The sequence below is a fragment of the Onychostoma macrolepis genome, chromosome 04 (assembly GCF_012432095.1).
Source record: "Onychostoma macrolepis isolate SWU-2019 chromosome 04, ASM1243209v1, whole genome shotgun sequence".
NCBI classification, from domain to species: Eukaryota; Metazoa; Chordata; class Actinopteri; order Cypriniformes; family Cyprinidae; genus Onychostoma; species Onychostoma macrolepis.
Window position 1 is genome coordinate 32,248,999 of NC_081158.1, and position 26,305 is coordinate 32,275,303.

General features: G+C 38.5%; 1 protein-coding gene across 6 annotated transcripts; it reads right to left on the bottom strand.

Annotated features, from left to right (window-relative positions):
- gpr37b (G protein-coupled receptor 37b) lies at window positions 1–25,954 on the bottom strand. 6 transcript variants are annotated; one of them, XM_058772091.1, is made up of 4 exons: window positions 25,873–25,954; window positions 24,628–24,745; window positions 15,955–16,925; window positions 1–3,328 (listed from the first exon to the last, which is right to left on the bottom strand). In XM_058772091.1, exons 2-4 carry the CDS (start codon window positions 24,629–24,631, stop codon window positions 2,498–2,500), a joined length of 1,806 nt encoding a protein of 601 aa, XP_058628074.1. In that variant the 5' UTR covers window positions 24,632–24,745; window positions 25,873–25,954; the 3' UTR covers window positions 1–2,497. The 6 variants fall into 6 exon arrangements, with proteins under 6 accessions (XP_058628074.1, XP_058628075.1, XP_058628076.1 ...); XM_058772092.1 differs by having other exon boundaries at window positions 25,813–25,943; XM_058772093.1 differs by lacking the exon at window positions 25,873–25,954 and adding an exon at window positions 25,302–25,414.
- Between the last annotated feature and the right edge of the window lie 351 nt (window positions 25,955–26,305).

Sequence of the window (26,305 nt, forward strand, 5' to 3'; positions counted from 1 at the left end):
TTTAAAACAAAATGAATACAAAAAAAACCAATCAGCTCTTGGGTCAACCAATTGTGAGAGTTTGGGGAAGGACTATCTGTTTGTTAATTCCAGTAACTAATTTTTAATTGTGAAATTTACTAGCAATTTCTGTTTGTACACCAATTTTCCTTCAGTTTAATGACACAGAAATGAGCAGTTTTATAAATAAAAAGATAAAAAGATCATTTCATTATTTTTTACTGTAATGCAAATTAAAATCACTATTAAGAATGAGAATAAACAAACAGAAACGTAAGAATGCACACATTAAATTAATGACAATTTGGAAGGAAAATATGCGTAATGGCCATCATTTGTCACAATGTAAAACATCTTAATGCTCCTAAAATATGCCTTACTTTGCAAAATCTCTTTTTTGATCTTGTTTTGGGGCCAGTTGCGACCCAGACATGTTATTTTGTTTGTTTTTGTGAGATCTGTCAATTTCAGCAAGATTTGCAAATCTTCAAAGCTTTCCAGAATGATTTCTTTCCCCACATGCACGATTGAGATTAAACATGAGTAGATGACAAATTTTGGGAGTCTGATTACTCTGCAACAAATCAAAGCGTTGTGAAACAGTTTCTGCTGAAACATTTTCATATGTAAATCGTCCAAACACAATCGTTCCTGTCTGTCACTGTCTTCCCACAAAGTGTCCCAAAAATAGCAGATTGCTCCGTTTCTGACATCTCAAATACGGCAGATTCATTTGAAACACGAAAGAGCACCTCCTCCAGCTTGTGGGAGGGGAGTCCGCCATGTTTGGAGTAAGATCTCATCTGGGCCTGTTCAGTGTGAAGCCTGACAGCTAATGCTTTTATGTGGATAAACAATTCCTCAGACACATGCCGGGACGGATGTGAGCCGCTGGCCTTGAATAATGCAGGGGGAAAAGAGTGTGACAGCTTAGAAAAACATTGGAAATCTTTGTTGGAGACTTTAGTTGAGCAAAACCCTCTGTTTGTATTCGGATTGTATTCTTTCTGAACGCACAAAAGCTGGTTTATGATTAGCACACGGCACAAAAGAAATGCACGCAACCACTTTCATATATCAGTTTGCTGTTCTTCAAGCAAACGTGTTGTGTTTATTAAAGAGACATTTCGTTTCGGTTATAAAAACGTTTAGAAACCGTTAACTAGAAGGAGCATCGTGTGGGTGTTGACAGGTATAAGACACATACAGATGCTCTACAGACTTCAAGAACGATTCACAAGAATCACCTTCATCAAGAGAAAGGTCACGGCACGCAACACACAGCCATTTAGAAACATTAGAGAAATGTTACTTTCAAGAAATGCAGAAACACACCGTGCGACATTAACACCGCGTCTACACCGGATGCTAAAAATTAGACAGATTCCTTTACATCAAGCGATGTGATATAACTAGTTCAGCTGTTCTTTATTTTCAGCGTTATCACGATCATGGAAATCTGTAAAAGTGAAATTTCCAAGCCAGGAAAAGTCAGGGAAATTAATAAATAAATCCATTGGCAGCCAAAAAAATGTATTGTATTAAATGACAGCTAAATTGCATTAAATTAAAAGGTAATATAAAATTAAATGAAAAATAAATTAAAATTATGAAAAAATACATAAATTATGAAAAAATGAATTACAAATTAAGAAAAACTGGGATGGATTAAAAATTAAAAATGCATTTTTAAATATTTCAAAATTATTACAAATTCCTGGAAGTATCATGAAAAATAGTTGCAATTCATTCTGTCAAACGATGTGGGAAGCCAGTATTTTCCATTTCTGTCTTCACTACAATGATTTTATTAACAATATCACATATTTTATTTTTGCAATGAATTTCATTCATTCATTTTATATTTCAATAAGTTTTGGCAGTTACTTGAAATAAAAAATAAAACCTATGTAAAGTCAATTATTTGCTCAAAGTAAAAGTTAAAGCAAAAAGTTAATAAACTACAAGCAGTAAAATATTTCAAATTAAATTTAAATTAAATAAAAAATATATATTTATTTTACAATTGGATTTTTGTTGAAAATAATAGTATTTTACATTCAATAGATTTCTTAAATTTTACCTTTAGCCTACCCTGAAACCTAGATGTGACTAGTTTGTGATTAGTGAGCATCTTAAGTCGATGAACACTTCCAGTGCAGACAGACTCAATTTGAAGCGGAGTGACTCCGTTTCGATCGCCTCCAGTGTAGACGCGATGCAAGTGCAGAAACAGAGTGAAGAGAAAGCTAAAGTGTTTGGCAGTGCAAAAAAACTGCAAAATTAAAGCAGTCACTAGTTATTTATATATATATATTTATATATATTAAGGACAATTATACAAAAAAAAAAGTACTTACATAATTTTCAGTCTACATTACCTTCTTTAAAAGAGCAACACACCGGTTGTGGTCAAAGTATTTACACAGTAAAACAAAAGCATGTGCTTGTACAGTACAGTACAGTACAGTAGGCACTGGAATCCCCACACATTCACTCAGCAGTGGGATCCAGTCGCCGTGTAGTTGGACATTTCCCGGCGAATAGTGCTGAACGGCGACAGCTCCAGTTCTGTAGTGCACTCGTGCTCATTGTCGTCGCTGGCCGTGGCTGAGGAGTGAGTGGCGATCCCGCAGGCATCTGCGCAGCAGCAGCAGCAGCACTCCAGAAAGGCACGGCCGAAGGGTCTGCAGAGGCACAGCAGCAGCACCGGTGTGACAGCAGCACGCAGGAACAGCAGCAGCTGACTGAGCAGATGCAACAGCGCCATGGTGCTCTGCGGGACCCCGGCCGCCATGTATGCCGAAACCATGTTGCACACATTCTCGGGAACCACGCACGCGCCGTAGACGATCGCCAGCGCCACTACGGTGCAGTTCATTTGGCTTTCCAGTCGGATTTGCTTCTTGTTGCCTCTGGCACAGCCGCGTTCTGCGCGACGGATGCGCCGGGCGGTGGCCACCGAGCTTCCGATGGTGAAGAGGGTCGGCAGGCAGAAGTAGCAGCCGAAGCACCACCAGAGACGCGCGCCTTCGTAGGTCAGGCCCAGGACGTACAGTGTGTCGGGAAGGGACGTGGAGATGCGGATCAGGCAGCGTTCGGACGCCGGCTCGTCCACCGTTCCGTCACCGTTTTCTGACACCAGCTGGCGGATCAGGAGCTCGGGGAGGGCGAGGAGCAAGGCGCCGATCCAGATGACGGCCAGCTTGGCGGCGGTGGAGGTGCAGTTCTCGATCATCTCGTAGTACATCTGAACGTTGGTCGCGGCGCGGAAACGGTCGATGCAGAGCGCGCAGAGGGTGAAAGTGGTCACGCCGAGAGACGCCACCTGGAAAAACACAAACACAAACACTGGTTATAAAAAAAATGGATGGATGATAAAAGTTCAGGTGCTTTACTACCAAACTCATACTGCAAAAAAATAAATAAATGTAAAAATATGGATAAAAGTGTGATTTTCAAGCCTGCAAAAGTCATGAAAATTTATGCAAAATCATGAAAAAAAACAAACATGAATTTTTTATCATTTATAATATATAATATTTCTAGTTATGCACAACTTTTTCCAAGTAAGTACTGGAAATTTCATTAAAAAATTCATTCGTCAAACAAGAACTAGTAAAAACTAGAACAACATTAATTAAAGAATTACTGCAATTTTGGTTGGAAAAATATTAAACTAAATAATATATAAACAATAAATAACTAAAAAGAAAACTAAAGAAAATTAAAAAAAACTCTTATATAAAAATTATGGAAGATAATGTAAAAAGAAATCTTTACCAATGGAGTTTTGTCAAAAATCTAAGCAGTATTTTACATTCAATTTGTTATTTATATAAATAATCAAAAATCAAATGAATATAAAAGACAACTTTTATTTGACAAAAAAAAAAAATAATAATTACAAAATGTACATTACAAAAAAAAGTTTACCAATTTATTATTTTTGACTAAAAATAGTAGTAGTATTTTACATTCTATGGATTGTGTTGCAATGGATTATATATATGTATAATACATACATATATATATATTATACATATATATATATACATATATATATATATATATATATATATATATATATATATATATATATATACACACACACACACACACACACACACACAGTCACCATTTAATTATAGGAGGTATAATTAACACATTTACATTCATACTGAACCCCCTAATCTTCAGTATTTGGTTTTCTGTATATGAAATGGCATTGGAAACCATGACATTTCTCTGGTATTTTTATCAGATGTCAAAATGTTGGTATCATGACAACCCTGTTTGCGATATCTTTGAGAGCTGTGTTATTTGTCAGTAGGTGTCTAGTGTAAATGGTGTAAGGCCAGTGGCGTAAACAAACCACTTGAAAGGAAAGTCTGAATTATATCTGCCATCTCGCTGAACCCAATCCTACAGCTGGAAACCCTCTCCTAATAATCATTCAGCACATAGCAGCAGGTTCGCCAAACGAGAAACAAACAGCTCTGGTTTTTACAGCCTTTATCTGCTGCATTATTGTGACAGACAGTCAACCTCCTGCAGGCCCGGCAATTAATTCAGCCTGAACAGAGCAGGCCCCAAAACTCTCCCAACGCACCATTCCCACTGCGAAACGGGACATTTTGCGTGACTATTGCCACAATAAATTGGGTGAAATGAAAGAGTATTTACAGAGGCGACACAAAAGAAACAACTGCAATGAATGGGAGACAACTGGAGAGCTTCTTGGCTGCGTTCGAGCCGCTGCGTCCCAGCGGATGATACAAACCCAAATGAAAGAGCCAACTAAGTGTTTGTCTTCATTATCATAATTACAGAGCAATCAGGCACATCAGCATCAAGGAGGAGACAATTAGCGGAACGACGCTCGTGCATCGCTGACTAAATGAAAACTAGTCCGCCTCTTTCATCTCCAAAAGCAGATCGCTGAGATCCTTCATCATTTTTACAAAAGCAGAATCCATTATGGACCACTGTGTCCATTAAGATCCTGTAATGGTGCTATATTACTTCCATAGGTGTGAAATGCATCCATCCTGCCCCATTAGACGCTCGGCACGTTGAATGATCGTCGGTTTACTGCGTGGGTTTGTAGGATGGGAATATTCTCGCAGGTCGGGAAAGTGATGCTTCCGGACTGCAAACTACTGCTGGGTTTCCCTGTGCGAGCCTGTAAAGTTGCAGAAAGACTGTCATTAAACTAGTTTTGATCCTCTCTCCGTAAAACTTGCGAGAGCATTAATGCCACAAAATGGCATTAGCTTGTAAGTTTGATTCATTTCTGTGAATCATTTCATCAACTGACTGATTCAATGAATCGATTCAAAACTCTGAATTAGGAATTTCTTCACAACATCCAAAAAAAAAAAGAAAGAAAAGAAACTTAAAAAAATTAAATACCTAGATTTAACGTTTAACTTGACAAACTTAGTTTCAGTAGATTGTTTACTGTATTTTGCTTGCATTAAAAAAAATGAATCTAGAATGGCTTTTTGGTTGGTTTCTGACAGAAAAATAGGATATGTACTTTTTGATATGTACATTTTCTGAAGAAAATATGAGCAAATAATAATGTATGTATAGTCAATAACGAATATATATATATATATATATATATATAGAGAGAGAGAGAGAGAGAGAGAGCATTAAAATGAATTAATAATAATAATTATATTATTATTAATTCATAACAATACTCTTCATATGAAGAGTTCAGATGCAAAAGCCTCTAAGTGCCGTTTGAAATTTTTGTTTTCAGGCTCCTATGTGTAGGTTCAGTAATTTCACTTTAATGGCAATGAATAGGTTCTTTTCATTGCCATTAAAGTGAAATAACTGAGCATAAAAAAAATGAGGAAAAAAATAGCCTGAGAAAAATGCTCATTTTAGAAAGTGGAAAATATTGGCTTTTTACAGGCTTTTCCCTCAGCATATGACAAAAATCAAGTTGTAAACACTATAAATATTCTTTAAGATTACAAAAAAACAAAAACAAAAAAAAACATATATATTCAGAAATACATTAAATATCTTCAAAATGTGGAAAAATATTGGATTTTTACAGGCTTTATATGTTAAAAAAAAAAATCAATGTGTAAACACTACAAATATATATACAGTGAGGAAAATAAGTATTTGAACACCCTGCTATTTTGCAAGTTCTCCCACTTAGAAATCATGGAGGGGTCTGAAATTGTCATCGAGGTGCATGTCCACTGTGAGAGACATAATCTAAAAAAAAATCCAGAAATCACAATGTATGATTTTTAACTATTTATTTGTATGATACAGCTGCAAATAAGTATTTGAACACCTGTCTATCAGCTAGAATTCTGACCCTCAAAGACCTGTTAGTCTGCCTTTAAAATGTCCACCTCCACTCCATTTATTATCCTAAATTAGATGCACCTGTTTGAGGTCGTTAGCTGCATAAAGACACCTGTCCACCCCATACAATCAGTAAGAATCCAACTACTAACATGGCCAAGACCAAAGAGCTGTCCAAAGACACTAGAGACAAAATTGTACACCTCCACAAGGCTGGAAAGGGCTACGGGAAATTGCCAAGCAGCTTGGTGAAAAAGGTCCACTGTTGGAGCAATCATTAGAAAATGGAAGAAGCTAAACATGACTGTCAATCTCCCTCGGACTGGGGCTCCATGCAAGATCTCACCTCGTGGGGTCTCAATGATCCTAAGAAAGGTGAGAAATCAGCCCAGAACTACACGGGAGGAGCTGGTCAATGACCTGAAAAGAGCTGGGACCACCGCTTCCAAGGTTACTGTTGGTAATACACTAAGACGTCATGGTTTGAAATCATGCATGGCACGGAAGGTTCCCCTGCTTAAACCAGCACATGTCCAGGCCCGACTTAAGTTTGCCAATGACCATTTGGATGATCCAGAGGAGGCATGGGAGAAAGTCATGTGGTCAGATGAGACCAAAATAGAACTTTTGGTCATAATTCCACTAAACGTGTTTGGAGGAAGAAGAATGATGAGTACCATCCCAAGAACACCATCCCTACTGTGAAGCATGGGGTGGTAGCATCATGCTTTGGGGGTGTTTTTCTGCACATGGGACAGGGCGACTGCACTGTATTAAGGAGAGGATGACCGGGGCCATGTATTGCGAGATTTTGGGAACAACCTCCTTCCCTCAGTTAGAGCATTGAAGATGGGTCGAGGCTGGGTCTTCCAACATGACAATGACCAAGCACACAGCCAGGATAACCAAGGAGTGGCTCTGTAAGAAGCATATCAAGGTTCTGGCGTGGCCTAGCCAGTCTCCAGACCTAAACCCAATAGAGAATCTTTGAGGGAGCTCAAACTCCGTGTTTCTCAGCGACAGGCCAGAAACCTGACTGATCTAGAGAAGATCTGTGTGGAGGAGGCCAAAATCCCTCCTGCAGTGTGTGCAAACCTGGTGAAAACTACAGGAAACGCTTTGACCTCTGTAATTGCAAACAAAGGCTACTGTACCAAATATTAACATTGATTTTCTCAGGTGTTCAAATACTTATTTGCAGCTGTATCATACAAATAAATAGTTAAAAATCATACATTGTGATTTCTGGATTTTTTTTAGATTATGTCTCTCACAGTGGACATGCACCCACGATGACAATTTCAGACCCTCCATGATTTCTAAGTGGGAGAACTTGCAAAATAGCAGGGTGTTCAAATACTTATTTTCCTCACTGTATATATGTGTGTGTGTGTGTGTGTGTGTGTGACCCTGAACCACAAAACCAGTCTTAAGTCGCTGGGGTATATTTGTAGCAAAAGCCAAAAATACATTGTATGGGTCAAAATTATTGATTTTTCTTTTATGCCAAAAATCATTAGGGTATTAAATAAAGATCATGTTCCATGAAGATATTTTGTAAATTGCTTACTGTAAATGTATCAAAACTTAATTTTCGATTATTGCTAAGAACTTCATTTGGACAACTTTAAAGGCGATTTTCTCAATATTTTGATTTTTTTGCACCTTCAGATTCAAGATTTTCTAATAGTTGTATCTCGGCCAAATATTGTCCGTTCCTAACAAACCATACATCAATGGAAAGCTTATTTATTCAGCTTTTAGATGATGTATAAATCTCAATTTCGAAAAATTGACACTTAAGACTGGTTTTGTGGTCCAGGGTCACATATACATATGCATACATACATACATACACAAACACATATATACATATATATACAGGTGCTGGTCATATAATTAGAATATCATCAAAAAGTTTATTTATTTCACTAATTCCATTCAAAAAGTGAAACTTGTATATTATATTCATTCATTACACACAGACTGATATATTTCAAATGTTTATTTATTTTAATTTTGATGATTAGAGCTTACAGCTCATGAAAGTCAAAAATCAGTATCTCAAAATATTAGAATATTACTTAAGACCAATACAAAGAAAGGATTTTTAGAAATCTTGGCCAACTGAAAAGTATGAAAATGAAAAGAATGAGCATGTACAGCACTCAATACTTAGTTGGGGCTCCTTTTGCCTGAATTACTGCAGCAATGCGGCGTGGCATGGAGTCGATCAGTCTGTGGCACTGCTCAGGTGTTATGAGAGCCCAGGTTGCTCTGATAGTGGCCTTCAGCTCTTCTGCATTGTTGGGTCTGGTGTCTCTCATCTTCCTCTTGACAATACCCCATAGATTCTCTATGGGGTTCAGGTCAGGCGAGTTTGCTGGCCAATCTTGCACAGCAAAACTATGGTCATTGAACCAGATTTTGGTACCTTTGGCAGTGTGGGCAGGTGCCAAGTCCTGCTGGAAAATGAAATCAGCATCTCCATAAATCTTGTCAACAGAAGGAAGCATGAAGTGCTCTAAAATTTCCTGGTAGATGGCTGCGTTGACTGTGGACATCAGAAAACGCAGTGGACCAACACCAGCAGATGACATGGCAGCCCAAATCATCACTGACTGTGGAAACTTCACACTGGACTTCAAGAAACATGGATTCTGTGCCTCTCCACTCTTCCTCCAGACTCAGGGACCCTGATTTCCAAATGAAATGTAAAATTTACTTTCATCTGAAAAGAGGACTTTGGACCACTGAGCAACAGTCCAGTTCTTTTTCTCCACAACCCAGTTAAGACGCTTCTGACGTTGTCTCTGGTTCAGAAGTGGCTTGGTAGCCCTTTTCCTGAAGACGTCTGAGTGTGGTGACTCTTGATGCACTGACTCCAGCTTCAGTTCTCTCCTTGTGAAGCTCTCCCAAGTGTTTGAATCGGCTTTGCTTGACTGTATTCTCAAGCTTGCGGTCATCCCTGTTGCTTGTGCACCTTTTCCTACCCAAATTCTTCCTTCCAGTCAACTTTGCATTTAATATGCTTTGATACAGCACTCTGTAAACGGCCACACCTTTCAGTAATGACCTTCTGTGACTTACCCTCTTTGTGGAGGGTGTCAATGTTCGTCTTCTGGATCATTGCCAAGTCAGCAGTGTTCCCCATTATTGTGGTTTCAAAGAACAAGAGATACCCAGAATTTATACTGTAGGGATGGTAATTTATTCAAACTCAAATGTAAATATTCTAATATTTTGAGATACTGATTTTTGACCTTCATGAGCTGTAAGCTCTAATCATCAAAATTAAAAGAAATAAACATTTGAAATATATCAGTCTGTGTGTAATGAATTAATATAATATACAAGTTTCACTTTTTGAATGGAATTAGTGAAATAAATCAACTTTTTGATGATATTCTAATTATATGACCAGCACCTGTATATATATACACATATACACACACACACGTATACAGTGGGTACGGAAAGTATTCAGACCCCCTGAATTTTTTCACTCTTTGTTATATTGCAGCCATTTGCTAAAATCATTTAAGTTTTCCTCATTAATGTACACACATCACCCCATATTGACAGAAAACACAGAACTATTGACATTTTTGCAGATTTATTAAAAAAGAAAAACTGAAATATCACATGGTCCTAATTATTCAGACGCTTTGCTCAGTATTTAGTAGAAGCACCCTTTTGATCTAATACAGCCATGAGTCTTTTTGGGAAAGATGCAACAAGTTTTTCACACCTGGATTTGGGGATCCTCTGCCATTCCTCCTTGCAGATCCTCTCCAGTTCTGTCAGGATGGATGGTAAACGTTGGTGGACAGCCATTTTTAGGTCTCTCCAGAGATGCTCAATTGGGTTTAAGTCAGGGCTCTGGCTGAGCCATTCAAGAACAGTCACGGAGTTGTTGTGAAGCCACTCCTTCATTATTTTAGCTGTGTGCTTAGGGTCATTGTCTTGTTGGAAGGTAAACCTTCGGCCCAGTCTGAGGTCCTGAGCACTCTGGAGAAGGTTTTCGTCCAGGATATCCCTGTACTTGGCCGCATTCATCTTTCCCTCGATTGCAACCAGTTGTCCTGTCCCTGCAGCTGAAAAACACCCCCACAGCATTATGCTGCCCCCACCATGCTTCACTGTTGGGACTGTATTGGACAGGTGATAAGCAGTGCCTGGTTTTCTCCACACATAGCACTTAGAATTAAGGCCAAAAAGTTCTATCTTGGTCTCATCAGACCAGAGAATCTTGGAGTCCTCCATGCGGGCTTTCATGTGTCTTGCACTGAGGAGAGGCTTCCGTCGGGCCACTCTGCCATAAAGCCCCGACTGGTGGAGGGCTGCAGTAATGGTTGACTTTCTACAACTTTCTCCCATCTCCCGACTGCATCTCTGGAGCTCAGCCACAGTGATCTTTGGGTTCTTCTTTACCTCTCTCACCAAGGCTCTTCTCCCCCGATAGCTCAGTTTGGCTGGACGGCCAGCTCTAGGAAGGGTTCTGGTCGTCCCAAACGTCTTCCATTTAAGGATTATGGAGGCCACTGTGCTCTTAGGAACCTTAAGTGCAGCAGAAATTTTTTTGCAACCTTGGTCAGATCTGTGCCTTGCCACAATTCTGTCTCTGAGCTCTTCAGGCAGTTCCTTTGACCTCATGATTCTCATTTGCTCTGACATGCACTGTGAGCTGTAAGGTCTTATATAGACAGATGTGTGGCTTTCCTAATCAAGTCCAATCAGTATAATCAAACACAGCTGGACTCAAATGAAGGTGTAGAACCATCTCAAGGATGATCAGAAGAAATGGACAGCACCTGAGTTAAATATATGAGTGTCACAGCAAAGGGTCTGAATACTTAGGACCATGTGACATATCAGTTTTTCTTTTTTAATAAATCTGCAAAAATGTCAACAATTCTGTGTTTTTCTGTCAATATGGGGTGCTGTGTGTACATTAATCAGTCTTGTTCTCCCTTTGTCTTTCTTTGTCATTCAGGAGTTTTCTACATGTCAACATTTGCAATAATTCTTCATTATATAAATGAAGAATTATTGCAAATGTTGACATTTAGAAAACTCCTGAATGACAAAGAAAGACAAAGGGAGAACAAGACTGCAAACAATGTACTTGGAGTCAAGACCACAGGCTGTGATTCATGTGATCATGTGGCTTGAAGCTCACTTTCTGCCTTCATTTCACAGTAATCAAATCTAAGGTCTCTCTGGTCTCCACACACCTCACACTCTGGCACACAGTCCAGACCAGGACTCTCTCTCTCTCGGTCTGATCTGACATTCACATGCGTTTGGAGGCATTTTCTAGCTTACAGGTTTCCTAGCAGCAGGTGATGATAGCGTTGGCTGCAATGGTCTTTACTAACGGCTCATTAATTCTCTGATTAAGAGGCTCTCCATAACGATGGAGGTGCTGGTTATTAATCTGGTTTAACGGTTGCTTTTAGACAGGGTGACTGCAGGCCATTGTTGGGCTACCGGCCAGCAGGGACTGCAATAATTCTTACTTATTGACAAATGAGATGCGCTGAGGCATGAGCGAGCTAGAAGCAAAAGCTATTACAGGAGTATTGTTATATATGATGACCACAGAATGAAACAAATACATATTCAGCTACATAAATTCAGAGCATTAGGAGGAGAGTTAACAGCCTGGATCAAAAACACAAACACAAAGTGGATTAATAATAGAAGAGAAAGCCAACAAAAACCTGTAACGAATCCAAACAATAATATTAAATAAAATGAAATGCCTGACCCTACAAGTGGTTTGAATAAAATAAAATAAAATAAAATAAAATAAAATAAAATAAAATAAAATAAAATAAAATAAAATAAAATAAAATAAAATAAAATAAAATAAAATAAAATAAAATACTCACGACCCTACAAAGGACAAGAGGTTTGAAGAATGAATGCATACAAAATCAAATCAAACACAAACAAACCATACCTATACCAAAAACGAAAACAACAACAACAAAAAAAACAAAAAAAAAAAAAAAACAAGACAACTCGAAGCAAAACAAAACAACTTGAAACAAAACAAAATAACTTGCATGACCATAAGACAAGCAGTTTGGAGAATGGATAAAATAAAGCAAAGTAATGAGTCCAAACAATAAATTAAATAAAATGCAATCCTTTTAAATAAAATAAAATAAAACAAAATAAAATAAAATAAGTACAAGCAGTTTGGAAAATAAAATAAAATACAAGCAGTTTGGAGAATGGAATTTTTTTTTTTTTTAATCTGTAAATATTTTAAGTGGTGTTTGCTAGATCAAATCTCACCACTATGATGCTAAGGTTGCTATCCAGTTCCTAAAACGTTCTGAATGTTTTAATGTTGCTATGACAATGGTAGGAAGCCGAAAGCCAACAGCTGTCAGATACGCCTCTGCAGCATGTTTGTTCCAACGAAATAAGGCCTTCCTGCAAATCTGTGTCTTGTGACTGATGCAATCTCCTAAAACCTAAAGACCAGTCAAAACACAAGTCAAGTTAAAACACTGGCACCGACACGCCGCCCCCAGATTTGCTTGACCTACCGCAGCAAGAAATGTCAGACCTCTGATAAAACAAGCCCAATAATCAGACAAGTTCAACTTGCGTTCGCTGAACTTGCCTGCAGTGGAGCAAAACTCAACAATACATTTCTCCACCCTTGAGCACCAGCTCTCTGCAGGAGACAACCAGTGAAGGGACGTCAAATGTGAAAAGTGTCAGGTCTGAACAAAAGCAGCAACGAGACCCTCTCCCAGAATTCAGATGAACTATCACGCACCAGCATGCATTTGTGTGTGACTAACGGAGCCGGAGGCGTTTTCTCCCTGTAGAGCACTTTGCCCTCAGGACTGGCTTTACTCATCACTTAGCTTGCATGCAGTCGCTGGCGATCAGCATTCATAGCTGCGCTGCAGCCGGAGGGACGAGCACATGCATGCATGCACAGTGGCTCATTTTCATTCAGCTTCACCATTGTCAGGCCGAGCCTCCTGGCCCTCTCTGCCTGTCCCATACAATCACAGCAGGCATGCTGTGTGCCACCAGGACGCCGCATTTGCACAGCTCTCCCTCCAAAACCCAGTCTTAACACCCCCACACACCCTTCACACTCACAAAAACAATCACAGTCTACGTCTCTAAGGCAAACGGATGGGTGAATCTCACCAAAGCCTCTTCAAGGCAAAGGGGTTCAATCGGTGGCCATCTTGGTAACACCCCTGGGCAGCTATTTTCTGTGTATACAAGCACAGCTCATATCTGCTTGAATGGAGGAAGGCTGAAGTCTAGACCAGGGATCCTCAAATCTGGCCCACGACATCCACTTTCCTGCAGAGTTTAGCTCTAACCCTAATCAAACACACCTCAGCATGCTAATCAGTGTCTTCAAGATCATTAGAAAATCACAGGCAGGTGAATTTGATAAGGGTTGGAGCTAAACTCTGCAGCAGATTGGCCCTCCAGAGAAAGATTTGAGGAACCCTGGTCTAGACTCTCAGAAATAAAAGGTACAAAAGCTGCCACTGGGCCTGTACCCTTTGAAAAAAGTACTAATATGTACCATTAGGATACTAATATGTACCTTTATGGTATTTACATGCACCTTTTAGTGGTAAATAAAGTATAAAGGTGCACCTTTTTAAAAGGTACCAACCCAGCTTTTGTACCTTGTATAAAACTATTTGTCAAGTTTGCATTATAGCAAGGGCAGCAATACATGCAATACATTTGGTATTATAAAGCTAATGCAAGACTGATGCCATATTGTGCTTTACAATTTCATTTGTTGTTCTACATGTGGTTGGAGTGATACGTCACCCTAAATTCAAAAAAAGAAAGAAATTATAATTTGTAAATAAAGTAAATGAAGCTTGTTTTAAGGATCATCGAAGGGAGAATTAAAAAATATGAACACAAATGAAGATATTTTGAAGAATATGGGTAACCAAACACTTGATGGTAGCCATTGGTTTCCATAGTATTTTTTCCATACTATGCAAGTCAATGGGCACCACATTCTTCAAAATATCTTCTTTTGTGCTCAACTCATGTTAAGTTAATCATGAAAATTTTCATTTTTGGGTGAACTGTCCCTTCAAGATGTTTTGCATTATTATTGTTTGCATGACAATTCAACACATATTATATAAGAAAATCTTCTCATTACTGCAATGTGAGATTAAATGACAGTAAAGGCAGTACTGTCTTTACATTAAATCAATGCATTAAATTAATGCTTTTATAATTGAATAAATGAAAAAATGCATTACTGTACAAATGACTGTATTACAATAAAATATATCATGAGAATAAACAAGAATAGGAATTACAGATAAATCTGGACAAAAATCTTGGGGAAATGCTTAATTTATGAAAAATATTTTGCAATGCAATAAATAATTAAAAAAACACTTAAAAACAGGCTTCAAGCATTTTACTTCATGCAGAATAAAACATTCTCTCGCCTATTTGATTTTAGGGTGAAATATGATCTGGATATGTTTTTGTGAGGTTCACCAGGACAGGTTTCCAGCCATAAAATGAGTCCACAATTATTTGACACTAAAGAAGCGAGGTGTTTGGATGGTGTAAAGTGAGCTCTGCTGAAACTGGGTGTGGTGAGGAGATCAGGATGGCAGCAGGCTGCTGCAGATTTCACCTCAAATAAGCACTTATGGTTGCGCCATACAGTATGTGACAGGAGTGGGGCAGAGGTCAGAGCATGTGTCCTGAGGGCAGGGTGGATGATCTTTTGTATGCAGGGAGCACTGACGTCTCTCGAAACGAGACCAAATTACCCACGATGCCATGGTTTCAATACCTCATCCTCAAGAAAAGCAAACCTTAATACTGCTAAACTTACTTGTGCGTGAAAAACTAGATCATTGCAATGTAAAAGAACACAAAAGAAGATATCTTAAAGAAGGTTGGGGTCCAAACAACACTGGCTTTCATTGTAAATTAAAAAAATATATATTTAGGCCTAATATATGTTTTTTTTTAACTGAAAAAAATAAAATTTTATTTTCACCACAATAAACAGATTCAAACTGATTTCAAGCAATTTGCATAAACGCATTTTGAAAATATGATTTAAATCAAATCAAATAGATGCATATTGTTAATAATAAACCAAACCATAATTTTTTTGAGTGCAGAAATCTTACTGGTGTCATTCATATTAAGTTTATTGGTTTTATGTTAAAGCTGTGTAACCCAAATTTTTATATGAGATTAGAATTTTTTGAATTTTATAAGATTTAGACATTTAAATCTTAAATTTGGGCCTAAACTTTTTTTATTTTTTTTTGTAGTCAATCCACACGGAGACATTTTTCCAAATATCTCCTTCTCTGTCCCACAAAAAAATAAAAAATAAAAATAATAATAATAATTGGGCCAACAATATGAGGGCGACGAATTGACAAAATTTGTATCTTTTGGGTGAAAAAGTGCCAAGATGTAAAGTTGTTAGTGGTTTACTCTATTTAAGCTCAAATGCCATTATTAAAAGCAATGATTTGTACCCATCCCACATAATATGCACGCAAACATTTAAAACCTGTTATGAATGAACATGGAATCCATTACCTCAATATACGGTACGACTTTACAGGTGAACTGGCCCAGCAGCCAGGTCTTTGTGAGTTCGTGGAACACCACGAGTGGCAGGCACAACAAGAGCAGTGCAAAGTCCCAAATGGCCAGGTTAGCCAGCAGAGCATTTGAGATGCTCCTCATGTAGTAATTATGGCACACCACACACATTATTGCTATGTTCCCCGTTATTCCCACAGCGAAAATGAGGATGGAAACGATGCTGATTGCATACGCCCCGTATGTCTCGCTAGTGACGGGGTAGAAAGGATTGGGGAAGAATTCGCTCTCCTCATCCTCGGCGTACGGAGGGGTCATCGGCGTGGCGTCCCATGGGTCGTCTATCTGTTTGGTGTGGAACTCGGCATACCTGGTGAGATCGAATGGGAAATCTGTGGAGGTGAGCGCTAGAGGCTTGGGCATCGGTTCCCACATGGATAAAGAGGATGTCAGGGCGTTATAATAAGTTTCGACTGGTGTCAATGGGGCAGCGCTTTTATTCTGGCCCCTTTTCAAGCTCCTAAACGCTTTCTTGTGGTGTTCCTTTGTGCCTCTTTTGCGTCTGTGGTTTCTTTCTCGCTTGCTTGCTGAATACGGCTTAGAGTTATTGTGTCCACCTACTGTTCCCATGGTAGCAGGCATCTCGCCATTCAACTTTTTCCTTTTATGTCGCCGAGAGCGCTTATGGAGGATCGTGGCACTCTCCGTGACCGCATGTGTTCTGTTCGACAAGAGATGTCTGTATCCATACCGCTTACCTCCGCTCTCCAAAAGCAGCCAGAGATGTGAAGACAAGTTACTGTTGTCTTCTGAAGTCTGTTTGATGTCAAAGGCAGGTGTACCTGCGGCTCGATGCCTCGCAGGGTGTGTGGCACTGGGTTTGGCATCATGAAGGCTCCTAAGAGCGACTGGTTCTTTGGTGTGTGCATTACGGGTTTCTCCGTGCAACAAAACATGTGGACAACCTGCAATGAAAAAGATCGTTCTTAAAAGCAGCAGCATCTGCATCTTCACCGAGTCAGTGTGCTGAAGATGTTAGAAAAACACTCTCGTGTGGTGCATCGCAAAGAACACACGCTGTTTTCCCAGATTCACATTGTTAGAAGGAAAAGTTCACACGCGAACGATCAGTAAAGGCTAATTAGATCCATGCAAATGACTTTTCCTGTTACATCCACTCCGGTGTCGTGCGGCAAATAAAAACCACCTCCTCTAGATTCTTTGCGTTCCTCGTCTTAAAGTGCCAGAAAGACGAGATTGCCTCCGAACGACATCATTTGCATTTCTGCTTGTGCATCCCAGCCAGCTGCAGGAGTCGGTCGCATCTCGTGTTCTGTTGGGCGCGGCAACCTGGACTCTTCCTGCGCCTCTGCTGTGCGTGGAGAAGCGGAGTCCGGTAGCGCCGCTGCTGCTGCTGCTGCTGTGAGTGAGGAGCCGATGAAGAAAATGGACGGACTCTCTTCTGGCGGATAACCTTGTTCTGTCAAGCCGGATCCATCAGCATCAGCCCCTTGGACCACCGCAGCTGGAGGCGACCCCGCCCCGCCCGTGCGTAGTACATTCATTACCATGCGTAATTACGCATGTCAACAGAATCATAATCCGATCAATCTTGAGAGTAACACGGGTTTATACGAGTTCAATTACAGCTGTGTGTCACAGTAACATGCAGGAAAAGTGCAACTGCAAAATAATTCACAATGCACCGTTATTACGAGACACAAGCTACTACAATAAATCAGCGGGAAATATTACATTAATGGTTTTCATAGGCTATGCGTTATATTTGCAGAACAAAAATCCTTGTAAATAAATGTATCAATTATTAAAATTAATTACGAGACAAGCTACTGTAATAAACAACCGTTAATACTAGTTGTCATTTATAGGCTATAGTTTATACGTAATATTTGCATGCAAACATGCAAACAATTACGATTCTTGTAAATAATGTATAAAACAAGTGATTGTTAATATATTAACTACGAGTCACTCCATTTTCATAGTCTATACGTTATATTTGCATATTCTACACATACATTGTACATGCAACAATAACAATCCTTGTAAATAAATGTATAAAACAAGTGATCATTAATATATTCATTACGAGTCACTCCTTTTTCTATACGAGTCTATACGTTATATTTGCAGATTCTACACATGCTATGAGCATGCAAACAGTAATAAAAATATAAAACGTGAATCATGATATTTACAGTTTGCACTGTACATACATGCATATTATACACAACATAGTAATTAGAAAAAAGTTAATTTATAAATTTGAGTGCTGGTGACACTTGTTGTGATCTTTGTAATGTAGTGCAATGACAATCAGGCATTATGTGTGCAACTAAAAAGTCCAAATGCTTTTAGGGGGCACTGCATCTGTTACTTTCAGTTCTGAAAGCTCTTTAATGCATTGGTATGTCAAACAGGTTTCTCTGCCTGTGGCAATGTCACAACAGAGCAAAGTACTCTGAGCGGAAGGGCAAGTGCTGGCTTGCTTAAGGTTTGTTTCCTTCTGGACAGAAATCTTGGGCTCAGAGGCGTACATTTGCAAACAGCCAACAGCCTATCATTGCCTTGCAAAACATAAGTGATTATGTGGAAACGCTCCTTATTTAGCATCAGACATGCTTTGGTTTCTTTGTTCTGCCAGGTCCAAAGTTTCACCTCTAAGTCCTGCTGGTCAATGAAAGCCTGGCTGAATATTGAAGTGTAAAACAGGGAGGCCAGGTGCAGAACACTAGCTACTGGAGTTGGCACAGCCTTGACGAGTACTGATACTCTGCTGCCAAATCTAAGCATGGGGTTCAAAACACTAAATAAAAGTGTGAGCCGCAAGGTCAGATAGCTGAAAGCTGACTGAAACGTTTTTGCGAATGGAATGAATGGAATCAACAAAATGATTTGTGCAACACGATGAACAAGAGGTTCAAGATGATTTCATTCGTGAATAGTCTTTCTTCACACTTCATCTCTTAAAATATTGCTTAAAATTTTTCTCCATTTATTTGCACCCTCTTCTTTTAATACCTTAATGAACCAGTTGCAATGATTTTTTTTCCCCTAATCAGAACAGCTAGAACAAAGATTTTCAAAAAAGATACACGTCATGCAAAGCAAAACTGCATTGTAAAAATGTTTTGAAAAAATCTTGAATATAAACATGTTAGGCCACGTCCAAATGCAACATTTTAATGTTGTTTCAAGCATACATTTTCACCAAATTTAGATGAAAACTAAACTTACTTACTTTCAATATACATTTTTTGAAATAAGCTCTTATGTTATGCAATTGTGTTTGGACTGCATGTTTGGATTATGATGAGAAAACAAGACAAATAGACTGATTTTTAATGATTTTTGGTTATACCGTATATGTTAACAATGCTTGTTTTTACGAGGGTGATTTAACTATCCAAATCTAAGGATATTACAGACTCAAAAAGCATTATAAACACAGACGTTCATATCACTAAGCAACTGGGTGGGTAATTTGAGTGGGATTTGGCAATCCACAGCGCCACTTGGCGGTCTAAAGCGGTATTGCACAAACACGAAAAAATGCAGTGTGACAACAGACGAGACACACACTCACCCTAAAATCGCACTTATAGAGTGCAAGACAGGTGTACTGCATGTCTAGTACAGTGTGAACCTACTTAATGCAGTATAAAGGGTACTGAAGTGTGACTCTCTGAGGGAACGAAGCTCGAATAACCCAGTGACAGTGCATTACTGTGATCAATCACCTGCTGTCCACATGAGCGCCAGATGATGAATGACTCATATCTCTGAACAAGCACCAGCAATATCTCACTACTGTACATGCACAATATCACAGATAAGAGTTGGCATTAATCAATCAATCAAATCAATCAATCAATCACACACACAGGCACAGTTTATCTGAAAATGAAGCTCAGTCATCATTTACACTCCCTCATGTTGCTCTAAACCTTTATGACTTTTTCTTTCTTTGGAACACAGAAGTCTAGCAAACCATCCAGGTTTCTGTCTTTCCATATGGTGAAAAAAAAAAAAAAAAATCTTTTTGGATGAAATAAGTACCACAGCAAGGCCTCATACTCATCATAACAGCATCACAACATTAACAGCCTAAACCTGATGCCACATGACCACTCATACTGGGTCAGTAGAGGTCTGAGGAAAAGCCATTCAATTCTCCACACAATAGGACAGAAACATCGTATCACTTAGAAAAGTGGCGTGATGACAGCAGTTAGTGGTGAGTGCAGCGGGGAGCGAATGGAAGAGGACTGTCAGTAATGGCCTGTCGGATTGCTCTGGATGACTCAGACACACTCAGATCCTCCTTTCCGCGAATGCACCGACTGAACCATACGACAAATGTGTCTCTGAAAGCAATTTCAATAATGCAATCTTTAAGTACCAAAAAATCATAATAAAATAACAATAAATGAAAACAAAAATGCTAGTATAAATGTGCTGTCAATATGCTAGGGTATTGTGGGTGTTTTAAAGCATTGCTAAGCAGTTTATAAGGTATCCTGGGTGCGTTTTAGCACTAAGTAGTTGCTAGGGTGCTCTAGATGTTTGCTTACTAGGTCAAGTAAAACCCGTAAGTGCCTATAATATTCTGATCTCGAGTCCCTCCAGTGGAAGTCTATGGGATCCAACAGACTATAATTGTCTATCTGATCAGTTACACTCCTAAAAATAAAGGCTCTTTATTGGCACACACTTTTTTAGGAACCAAAAATGGTTCTTCCATCTATGAACCATAAACCTTGTTTTTTTTTTTTTTTTTAATCTAAAAACCCACTTTTGGAAGCTTTATTTTAAGTGTATAAAAATGTTTTTGTGCAATGGAAAGGTTCCATGGATGATGAAGGCTCTTAATTCTTGGAACATCAAAAGAACCTTTATTTTAAAGGTGAAAGGTTCTTCATGTCAGAAAAAGGTTCTTTAGATTTTTAAATTGTTCTTCACAATAACAACAACAATAATAATAATAATAATAAAATAAAAAAAATGTATAGCATCATGAAAACCCCTTTTTGAAACCTTTATGTTCAATAGTGTAGTGTTTTTTGGGGGGTGTGAAAGTAATTGTATAGTATGCAATAATAACTAGTAAAATAGTGACATTCAGATGAGCTTTGAAAATGACTTCTATAGCAGACTAATAACAGACCTCTTAGACTGCAGAAAAGTACATCTGAGGTTTGTCACAGTGCAGCAGTGCCAAAAACTCAATCAACGTGTGCTGGTGAAAATGTACGTGGGGATCTATCTGTCAGAGACTAACCCATCATTGCAAACCCTTCACTTTCTGACATGCACACACTTCTGTGTTTAACCCAGCTGTCTGTTCTCCACTGCTTCCTCAAGGGCAATTCCTTTCGCATCTGACACACTTGCACATATCGACAACTGACAAAAGGAAAGAGAAACACACTTCCCTTTATTCAAATACGAACACAACCTCGTTTCAAAGGCCATTTGGAGTGCAGCCGAGAACTCTGTCCCGGATGACAGGAAAAAAAGAGCTATTGTTCTTCATTCAAATGCTGATTGCTAAAACAAATCCAAAATCTCCTCTAAGCAACCACAGCTCATACCAAGCATCCCACAACCTGCATCAGATTTTTCAGTATGGATTCACCACCATTCACTTCTTTGGAAAAGAGCAACGAGAACATTCTTCCTAATGTCTCATTTTGTCTTACAAGGAAGAAAGTAAGTCATGCCGGTCTGTAATGAAGAAGTAAATGACTGAATTTTCACATATATTGAGCCCGGTACTATATAAACGTATAGGCTGCCAATATGCTTTTACATGAAGACAAATACTGGTTCTGAAAGGGATAATTACCAATCCTTGTGACGATCTTTGCAGTCACTCTAAATGTGCATGACACAACAGGTTAAGACATTTCAATAAATTACTGTACCCTTTCATCAACTACAGCCAAAACTCACAGTCTGCAACCCGTGTGCTAAAGTATAGTAGTCACAGGTGGACAAGTCTCCGAGTCCAACTCTTTTACAGCTCTGACAGAGGTTATGCCACATGACTCACGTAAAACCAGGCTTGCTTATGGTCTCGTAATAGAGCTGCTTCGGTGCACTGTAAAAGAAAATCATTTACAGTAAAACATGTGCAGACATGCCAGAAGCACCGTGGAAGACGTGATAACTTAATGTTTATCGAAAGTGGCCTTTTCTGCAACTTCAGAAAGAAAATGTAATCAGTTAGTACACATTACTCTAAAAATTCAATACATATTAACTCGACAATATGAAGTGCAATATAAAACACACACACAAATGCATGTAACCAATAACAAAAATAAGAAGAAACACAACTTTATATACATATATGTTAGCTAATATTATGGTAATGCCATTCATACTTGCACAAAACAATATCGTGTTAAGAATGTACATGAATTGCCTTAAGTTTAATTGAAGATATATATATATATATATATATATATAATAAATTACCATAAATTGGGCACTCCATGTATATGAAGACTTAAGATTCAAAAACCCCTAAGTCTGTCTAGGATTTTTCTGAGATTTGTTTTCTTTTTAATGTGCATTTTTAACAGTCTCCTATATTTAGTTTCAGTAATTTCACTTTAATTGCAATTAGAAGGTTATTAGTTAGAGCATAAAAATGCTCTTTTAAAAGAATATCTCAGATGGGCTTAGATGTTTTTGCATCTAAAGTCCTCATATATATATATATACACTGTATATATTAACAATATTTTAATATTTACATTTTTCAAATAATATACTTTTCATATACTGAATCATTTTTACAGCCCCTTCCACAAGAGAACATGCATTTTTTAACTTGGCCACACGATGGAGCTCATTGGTCAATCTTCAAGTTTCATACCTGAATAGATTTGACACTCTCTTACAAGACTGCAATTTTGTCTTCTAATCTTATCATTTTAGCTGACTGCAGGACCCTTATAAAAGGAGAAAAAAAAACAGCATTACACTTACATCGTCTCTATTACAGGGCTAAAATCGTGGACTGAAGCCGAGCCAGGGAGTGAGAGTGTGTTGGCAGCTGTACAGGAAGCCTGCTATCATCAGGTTTGCAGGCTCAACTCAGACAGCACTGAAGGATGATACACACACTGATACTGAGATGATCCTAGAGGACGACTGGAGCCACTTTCATCTCCCTCACAGACCAAAACATATCAGCATTTTCAGCTGCCATAGATCGTTTCATCCTTTTGAATGATTATGACTTGTTTCTTGATTATGGTTTCAACACTAACCCCCAGACCAAACATTGATCAGCATTCATTTTCAAACTGGAATAAATTGAAACCCCCAGTTCTCCTGAATGAAGGTATAAGGTGTCCTAGGTGCTTTGGTGGTTGCTAGGGTGTTCTAAATGGTAGCTAGGTGGTTATTTATGACCAAGTCAAATCATTCTGGTCTCTTGAAATTTTATTATCCAAAGGCTAAATTCCCAAGTGTAAATTGCTTAGAAAAGTAATAGCAATGCATTTGAAGTATCATTCATGTCAGTAGCACAAACAGTGTGGGACGAGTTACGCATCGAATTGGAATAATTATGGGATTAATCAAATCCCTCACCATAAGTACAAGAAATATAGTGATGCTTGTCTTAGCAGCATCAAACTACAATGACAAAGTAGATGGGAAGAAAGACCAAGCGGGATCAAAACAAGATATTTACTGAGGATTATTGAATGGTCCTATACTAACGAGACCGCAACAACTACCGAAATATTCTCTCTCCAAGGAATAATTCATATCCATACGCTCTTCAGAAGCCGCAAACAGCAAACAATTCATCATCACCGAAGGAAAAATTCATCATGTTTGATAGAAAAATAATAAAAAGAAAACAAAAACAATTCTAAATGAAAACCGTGGCATATTACAGTAGCCTATATGAAATCCAGACACCAGGCGAATGGTTATATAAATCATAACTCTTTTTGCAGTAAGCCTCCCTGTCATATTTCATAAAAGTGGTGCTAGCGACAAAAACACGTCTTTGACACCTTAGTATGGTTCATTCTGATTCAGTGTGGGGTGAAACTGCTGATTGGAGAGAAAAGGAAGTCAGAGATAGAGGAAGTCGAGGAGTATAAGGAAGACGAGATGAGGGGGGATTTGCAGTGACACCTGTATCATCTTCTGCAGGGTGTGATGTCAGTAAAGTTTGGACTTAACTTTCTCAACAACTAATTTTAATGGCCAATTAAACAAATTAAGTTTCCCAGTTCCGCGGCATGTATGGCCCTCGAGATAGAGACCATCAAACACGATGTGACGGCAGCTTTTGCACCGCTGCTCCAAACGAAAGTGTGAGATCAAAAACTCCTTCATTAAAAAGTCTCCTGTCGCCACACCTCTAAGACAACGGATTAGGATCCTGATCCAGTGCAAGACAAGTGAATGACATAAATATTTAAGCATATTCGGAAGGCTCTGTTTGGATTTATTTTACCCCTAAAGGTCTCATCTGAACCAAAGCACTGTTGCTTTTAACAAATGAGTCTGGCTGAAGTTTTGTGTGCTCATGCTTCATATACCGTATACTGACTTCTTGTGATAAGACTACGTAACGCTTTATAATTATACAAGAAAATGCATTGTACTTACCCATGCAATACCAGCTCCACAATGCTGGGATGGTTGCCAGGGAGTTGCTGACTGGTCCAAGTCAAAAAGAAATCCAGCTTCAAGTCTCTGTTCTGGTCTGTAGATAATGGTTCAGGGGCTAGAGTCACAAAAGGAAGTTTCTTAAAATAAAATCTAAGACGTTTGTAAGCACATGCAATTCTAGGAAAATTCTTTAAAGAAGTTATCATGCTGGTTTTTACTAAAGACTTGGTCAGGAATAAAAATAAAAATTATACATATAATTCCAATTATAAGGTTAAAAACAATGCACCTCTGAGTAGTTTTTGTAGTGCTACTACCAATACATTATAGTGCCACTTCAGATTACTTGTGCACACCCATAGAAATAGTAATATCTATTTTTTGTAGCTAGTGTTTTGTAATGCTTAATATTTGAAACATCCCATTAAATTCATTAAACAGCTTACTGTACTTTTGGGGACTTAAGACGAGTTGGAGGTTATCCTTACTTTAAGACATCTTTAAAGATGATTTTTATAAACATTCTTTTAAAGGATTCAAATTTTTCAGCTTTTGTCTTTAGAATAGTCTTTAGCATAAAGAAAAAATAAACCAACATAACATTTTTATGAAAACTCGGTCCTGGCGGGCCAATGTCCAGCAGAGTTTAGCTCCAGCTTGCCTCAACACACCTGTCTGGAAGTTGCCAGCATGCCTAGCAAGTGCTTGATTAGCTGGTTCAGGTGTGTTTATCTTGGCTTGGAGCTAAGCTCTGCAGGACACCGGCCCTCCAGGACCAAGTTTGGGCACCCATGAGCAGTATGACAGTCCATCAGCCCCGCCCTCAACTGCTGATGGACTGTCCCGTATTAGCATATTTCTGCCCTCAGCCAGTTATGCTGTCTGACATTTTCTCTGCGCTCGAGCAGCTGTAGCTACAACGTCTCATAAGCAATGCAGATGTTTTGTAGTTAGATGTAAAAGTGAAAAATTAGTTTTGTTTTTCATTGTAAAGCACCACCAAATACAAAAAACGGAAGAGATGGTGGGAAGAGCAGTAGCTCATTATCATTTGAAGTAGAGATGCACACTATTATCGGAACCTTATCAGAATCGGCCGATAATAGCTTAAAATGTAAACACTGGTCGATTTGAAAAAAAAATATGCCAATATGCCTTGCCGATAAGACGGATAGCTCATACATGCTCAGGGTGTGATAGGGATAAGGTCAAGTCAGCAGTGTGGTCATTCTTGAAGCTAACTTTTGCCTGAATGATGATTAGATTCACTGTTTTAGATTGCCGCATTAAATTTGAGTATGCATGTATAGAACGACGGCGTTCTAGGGCGTGCATTAGCAGCAGCGGCAGCCTCCCCCGGGTCCTAATGCTCGTCCTGTAAGGCGTTTTATTTACTTAGGGGGCGCTGTTGGCCTACTTGGAATATGAAATGAAAGTAAAATATACAAATATCATCCTGAATAAACAAAGCAGTGTCAATGTCATAAAACCACAAGTCTGTTTTGATTTAAAGGTCAGAATCTATAGCTTACATGAATAAAAATCACAAACATGACACTTGTAAATTAAATAATTTAATATTACAGATTAATTCAGTAATATGTAATATATATATATTTTTTTCAAATGGTGTATAAATATAAGGCGCTTAAATTGTATTTATTTATTTTAATTT